The 7,206-nt window shown below is 38.6% G+C and overlaps 1 protein-coding gene across 1 annotated transcript; it reads right to left on the bottom strand.

The window, feature by feature from the left end:
* Positions 1–323: 323 nt before the first annotated feature.
* Positions 324–1,040, bottom strand: LOC127804537 (uncharacterized). The gene has a single exon (XM_052341411.1). It carries the CDS (start codon positions 1,038–1,040, stop codon positions 324–326), a length of 717 nt encoding a protein of 238 aa, XP_052197371.1.
* Between the last annotated feature and the right edge of the window lie 6,166 nt (positions 1,041–7,206).

Here is a 7,206-nt window from a genome sequence, read left to right as displayed (position 1 = left end):
GAGTGACTTGCACCTGAATCTATTAATGCATGCATGGAAATACCAGACAATAGCATGGTATCTTCAATTACGGCTGGATCTTTTACCGTATCTTGTCATGTTAGATGAAACACCTTTCCCTACTGGACTCTAGCATTTCCGGTCGTCCCTTGAGGTTGACTTGCCAGTCGCGGCTTGGGACAGTCTTTTGCAAAATGACCGATTTGCTGGCAGTTGTAACAAGTGATTCCCTTCTTTGGGCAGTTCTGATTGAGGTGTCCCATTTCTCCACAGTTGTAACAACCCTTTGTTCCAAGCCGGCACGGCCTTCCAGGGTGTTGCTTCTAGCATTTAGTGCATGGAATACTAGGATTGAACTTTGGCTTCTGAAGTTCCAGCTTCTTACTCGCTTTATGACTGCTTCCTTGCCGACTTTCCTCTTGAATAGCTTTGACTCGGCTTAGGTTAGCCTCAGTGGTAAAAGCTTGCAGCACCACTTCTGAATAGGACTGAGTATTTATACTACTCAACGCCCTCTGAAGTTTCAGATTCAGCCCCCCCAAAAACTTTTGAGCCTTGATCCTTTCGTCTCCTTCATAAATGGGCATATACTGGATCAAGCGGCTAAAAGCATCTTCATATTGAGCAACAGTCATGTCTCCGGTCTGTTTTAGCTCCATGAATTCCCTTTCCTTTTTCATTCTCAAATTCAAGGGAAAGTACTTCTCATTAAAGAGCTCCTTAAATCGCTCCCAAGTGATGTAGGGGGCTCTAGCCCGAGGGGTCATTGCCCTCTTGACTCCCTTCCACCACCTGTCTGCTTCGTCTTGCAGCATAAAGGTGGCACAATTAACCTTATCTTCTTTTCTACAGTGCAGGTGATCCAGTAGCTTCTCTGTCTGCTCGATCCAAAATTCCCCTTCGTTGGGGTCCGCGCCTAGCTTCCCTTGAAAAATGGGAGGGTTCTGTCGACGATAAAGATCGAGCATGCTGACTGCATGGGTGTCTCGGGAGTGAGTCTCTTGCATGAACCCCACCATACTTCCCAAAATTCGCTCCATTTGATCTAGCCAACTACTCCCGACCTCCTGGCTGGAATTGCCTTCCAGATGTTCACTTGTGTTTCCTTGCTGGATGGGTGTCCTAGGCCCTACTGCTAATCTTCTTTAGGTATTCACCATCTAAAAAGAGTAACATTCCAGATTAGATAACAGGGTGTTGCCATCCGATAGGTTCTTCATTAATTCTATAGACATTACACATTTGATTGCAAAACGTCATAGATACTACATAAGTCACATAGATCTTTAGACACTATACAGGTCACATAGATAGTTAGGATATTTCTCGTTAATTCTACTTCGGTCCCAATGACCTCCAAATCCAACCATTCTTCTCATCCTCAGATTCGTACGGGGGTGCCTTGGGGTCGTTTGTTATCACTTCTATCTCTTCCTCGTTGTCAGAATTGGTGTCCTCGAACTCGAGAAGATCATCTTCAGCCCAAAATATGGGTATGTCGTCTTCTTCCTCTACTTCAATTGGATCTACCACCTCTTCAGGCTCGATCGGGTTCTCCATATCTGTTGCCTCTTCTTCTTCGAGCGGGTCCTCCATCTCTTTGTCGGGCTCATCTGCTAGCACTGGCTCGTATAATTCTACTAGAAGCTCACGAATCCGTGCGCAATAAAGTCGGAATTCAGGAAACTACTCTCCTTACCGCACCCAATCTGCGAAATCTTGCAGGTCTCCCTCCAAAACACCGACCATCATGTCGATCTGAAGTTGAACCAGGTCGGGCCAAAATCGATAACTTGGTGGTACATCATCCAGGATTTCTTCCATCTGAACTAAGTGCTCCATGATACCCTCGTTCGATAGCGGGACCCGATTTTCCAAACAGTGTGCCTAATGGTCGACTAAGATTTATTCTGAAAAATTTCCAGCCATCCTGTCACCACAACTTCCGTTAGTACCCCTAACTGTCCTCATGTTGGTACTCTCGTCCTGTTAGGCTTAGTCTAAGTTTTCCTTCCTAGGTATTCTACTTGGTTTGGGCTCTAATACCAACTGTAACAGCCCGCCTTCTCGGGCGTGTTATGCCTCAGGAAATTTGGTCTAATTTTTTTTTTTTAAATTCCCTAAGATCGTATCTATACTAGAAATACATACAAGCAAAAGCTGAATCGAACCTGTTCATGGCAATGCGTATAACAATAATTGTACATGAGTGTTTAATGATAAATACAATGTACACAATTTTAATTTATCCATATTACAACATAACTTGGTACATGTACTCACATCTCGATGTCTCATGTCCCTACTCATCACCAATCTCGGAATCATCTCTACAAGTCCCGGATGGAACGTTGAATGTTCCAGGGGCGAACCCAAGTTAGATGATGAACCATCTAAATAAGGGTATCAAATGCAATGTCATGAGTGTATGTAATGTCTTTCATCGTAGGTGTCAACTGCACCCCTCATGCTGCCTATCATTTTAGCGGCCACTTCTTTCAAAGCCAGGGTGTATGGGTGCACCTTTGATAAGACAGCGGTGCCAGTTCGTACTCCCTACGGCCTCATATGCGTGTGATCAATAATATCAACATGTAATTATGCATTTCATAATCATGTCATTGATGCAATCTACGTGATGATTTCATATCATTGCATGCCAATATGATAAAGCATTCACGAAATTTACATTTATAACTGTACTAAGTTTAAGCGGTAAACTTATAGTTTCGTCACCTCGAGAGACGTGTCAGTCTCGAAATTCATGTCGAGCGGCTACTTCTTGCCCTCAAAGACTCCTAGACATTAAACTTATTTTAGAATATTATTCTACTATTTTTTCATAATTTTCATAATTTTCTCTTTATTTCTAAATCTTATTTTTTCAAGAATTGTATAAAAAACTACCTAGTATTTCAAAAATCTAATTTGTCTTTACCAATATCCCTTATATAATATTTCTATTATTCTGGAATTTTTCATGGGATTTTCCAACTTAATTTCGTATTTTTCCTTATTTCCTAATAGCCAAATATTTAATTATCACATAATTATTATCAAATCTTTTATTTAATTCAATTTCTCTTCACTAATATTTCTTAAATAATACTTCTAATATCCTGAAATTTTCTTGGAATTTTTCGGAATTAAAATCTCAATTTTCTTTATTTTCATAATAGAAAATCTACTTAAATAATTAATAAATTTAACATTTTCCAGAAAATTCTTCACAATTTAAATCATAAACAATATTCTAGATTCAATAAAAATTTTTGCAAAATTCTCTTTTATTTTCTTTTCTTTTCCTTTCTTTTTTTTATTTCTTTCGGGCAGGCACGTGTGAACCACGCGTCTTTGCCTCAACCGCGGGCGCGTGCACCCACGCACTCGACCCCCTCCCCTCACGGTCGTCTTCTCCGGCGGCTCTATTGCCGTCGGTGACGCCGCCGCTGCCCGAAGTTTCAAAAGAAGCCTCCTCCCCCCATAAACTCGACCTCTAGAACACGATTATGGCTTTAAATCTTTGAAAAAATAACATTTGGTACCTCGATTTTCTGATTGAAGGCTCGGCTCCGACGAGATGCGCGATTTCCGGCGAAGCTTCGATTCGCCTCTTCCTCTACTCCGTTGGTCGCCAAACTTGACCAAAATGCTACCCACGACTTAGAGATCATAACCCCACTCCCAAAATCTCTCAACACTGCCCCAAATCGATGGTTTAAAGGAGCCAACTTTTGGATGAAATGGGCAATCCATGAGCGGCTATTTATAGCCCAAATCCGGCGCAACCCGACCTATCATGGTCGGCCACACGTCCTAAAGGCCACTCCGGCGTCACCTCGGCCATTAAAGGCCCCCCCTCTCCCTGACCGCCGCTTGCAGGCGCGACCATGCTCTGGCCGCGCACTGCTCTGCAAAAATTCGGATTTTTCGGATTTTTTTTATATATATATATGCATATCATATATGTATACATACGTACATACCATATTATATACAACAAGCTATTTATTTTCATGCATACTTATATACTTATATACTTAATTATATACTTATATTTACCTATGCACACACTTATATAAATTAACTATTAATTCATGCACATGAATTAATTACCTATCATATTAAACTAAGCATATATGTCATATTACATACTTAATTGAATTAATTTTATTCATAAAACTTAGGGTATTACTCTAAGTCTAGCAACAAGCAATGGTTACCACCATAGGATAACCCCCAAAACCTAATGACCACCCCCCACACAATGACCTGCTAATTGCTAGAAAAGGAATACAGAGAAGTTACCAGTACAGATCTCAAGACTGAGATCTGTGAAAGATGCAGGCACAGATTTGGAACAAAAAAGGGGCAACCCCGGCCTCCACGTGCTACCTCACGAGTTGCCGCCTACACGCTCACACGCCACTGGTCGGCAGGCGAGTGAGCAGCCACGTGTTGCTCGGAGAGAATCCCCACGACTTGCTAGATCCAGATCTGGGGTCCTCGCAACCCAACTCACAACTTGCAAGGGTCAATCGAAAACCAAGATCAGATCTGATATGGGACAAACTTACCGTGAGACCAGATCTGAAAACGATAGGGCTTTTCGAATCTGATTCGAACAAAGCACTACCAGGAGCCACACAAGGCTCTGATACCATTTGTTGCGAAAAATCTCTTCAAAACAGAAAAGGTTAGTGCAATAGAATGAATCAAATATAGATCAAAATAAGAACGTAAAGAAAACAAATTATAAACTCCCTATTTTAACCGTTCAAGGCTCAGATCTGAAAGACTAGTTACCACTCTTGGTAACACCAACGAATAGGAACCACAAGCCACAAACGAAGCTCTTAAACTGTAAACCCAGAAAATCCCCAACACCTCTCAACCAAACTAGGGAAGTAAACCCTTTCTCCTTCAAAAGATCACAGCCACACAAAACAGGTAGATCGGTCACAAAGATAGCGAGATCAAGGCTCAAAATAAGGAGAAAAGACTTACCCAAAAGAAGAACCCAGATCTGAATAAATAAGGTGCTTCCAGCGACATCAAATGGACCGCCTTCTTCATAAAAGGAAAGGCGGCCGAATACATGAAAGGAAACAGCATCCACCGAAGGCAAGAGAGCCTTCATCGTTATCGGATAAACAAGAACTGAAGCGATGAATCAATCGGCCACGAAAAGGAAACACGAGAGAGAGAGAGAGAGAGAAAGAACTAGGGTTCGGCCGAATAGAGAATAGGATAGAGATGCCGAAAGGAGAGCCTTAAGAACTAGGGTTCGGCCGAATAGAGAATAGGATAGAGATGCCGAAAGGAGAGCCAAAGGCTCTTTTATATGAGAGCTAAAAGGTGGGCTCAGCTTGAGTAGGCTTCACCCCATTTGAGCAAATGGGCTAAGGCCCATTTCTCTTCTAAAATGGGGAGTGGACTTGTGGTCCGACTTCTAAAATGGGCTACCAAAAGAGGATGGTAATGGTCTTGGGTCCTTCAATCCCGGACCAAAGCCTATGAAGACCTACCCGAAAAATCGTCATTACCTTGAGTCTTATTAGGGAACAAAAAACAACACATTGTATTAGTTCATTACAGTTTAATTTATATAATTTGATGAAAGAATATATAGAAGCATTCATTTTGAAGTAAAATATGATATGTTATGATAACTACCTATTAAGAAAAAGTAAATATAATTTTATCAAATATATAATATTAATTAAATTTTGAAACCAATCTCAGCTTTGCTTGCCAATCAAATTCTTATAGGGTTTCCTAGCTTTGCCACAGAAACCGAAATTAAAGAAAATTCTACTGGTTTTCCTAATGATTTATGTGTATATTAAAAAATTATTTGATTACTACATTCTTGGACCCATATATATACATCATTGTCTTGTAAATCATAAGGTATAACATATGTAGCAGTTTAACTCTAATCTGATATCATAAGTTGAATTATGAGGGAGGTAGTGGGGGATATGCCTCTTTTCTCTCACTCTCTCTTTCTTTTTTTGTTTTGTTTCCCCAAGATTTTTTTTTTTTTTTTATGAATCTCAGCTTAGAAAAAGAAAAGAGATATTTTGCATCAATTCATGTTTTTTCAGTTTTGTACGATGATATGTACTCATCAACTAAACAATTCAAAAGTTGGATGATGAGATAACTAAATTGAAACCTAAAATTGAAAATTTTCAACAATAACTTTTTCTTTTAGGATATATATATATATGTAGGTCACGAACTTATCTTCTTCTTCTTTTTATTTCAGTCATAGATAGAGCTAAATTTTCTAATTAAAAATATGAGATAATAGTGATTTGAACCTAAGACCTCAATTTTATTAAGAGATCTTAAAATAGTTATGCTGTTTGCTCTCGTAATTTCTATAATTGAATACTTAATTAGAATGCATCTGAGAAAGAAATATTCAAGATGAACAAATTTATACAGATGCTTACTTGCCATGGACATAGTAGAACCATCAATGATTGATTGGTGACCATATTTAGAGTATGTGAACTCTTCATTAGCTCCAATATGTCAGTATGAGTGTCAGATAATCTCTTTTCATAGTCAAAAATATCTTCAATCAATACATTAATAGATTGCATATGACCCTCTATCTCCTCTGCATAGATTAGTTAATAATAATGTTGAGAATACATATATATAGTGCAATATACATTACCAATACTTGATTCAGTTTAAATTGATGATTGGGTAGGTTAAAATATTTGAAATTGAAGGAATGAATGAATTTGAATGATAATATTTCTCTGTACATATTTAAAAAGATGTATATACTTGCCTATTTGTGGTTTACAAATTGTGCAGTGATGCTTGAGCTCATCAAGGATGCGGCTAAGATTATAAATCATGTGTGACAATTCCAATGCTGCTCCGCTTTAAAACAAAATAAATATGCATTACTTAAACTAAATAAAATCACACAATATTGAATAGTTTGGTCTTCAAAAATCCAAAAACAGAGAGAAATAAAGATACGATGACATAAAGATTTCAACTCCTAATATCCATTATATTATTTAGATTTCTCATCACCATTAAACCATACTTATTTTCATTATTTTACAAGTGGCTAAAATTTCCTATTTAATTATATAATAATGGAACAAAGTGTATAAATAGAGGACAATGTGCACGGTTCACAAGGCCAAAAAAAAAAATTAAGGTAAATTG

This window comes from Diospyros lotus, chromosome 6 (genome assembly GCF_014633365.1).
Source record: "Diospyros lotus cultivar Yz01 chromosome 6, ASM1463336v1, whole genome shotgun sequence".
Taxonomy (NCBI): domain Eukaryota; kingdom Viridiplantae; phylum Streptophyta; class Magnoliopsida; order Ericales; family Ebenaceae; genus Diospyros; species Diospyros lotus.
This window is presented reverse-complemented; position numbering and strand designations above follow the sequence as displayed.

Bases quoted from the DNA above. Each gene is read 5' to 3' on its own strand.
- LOC127804537 (XM_052341411.1), bottom strand. From the start codon at position 1,040: ATGGAGCGAATTTTGGGAAGTATGGTGGGGTTCATGCAAGAGACTCAC.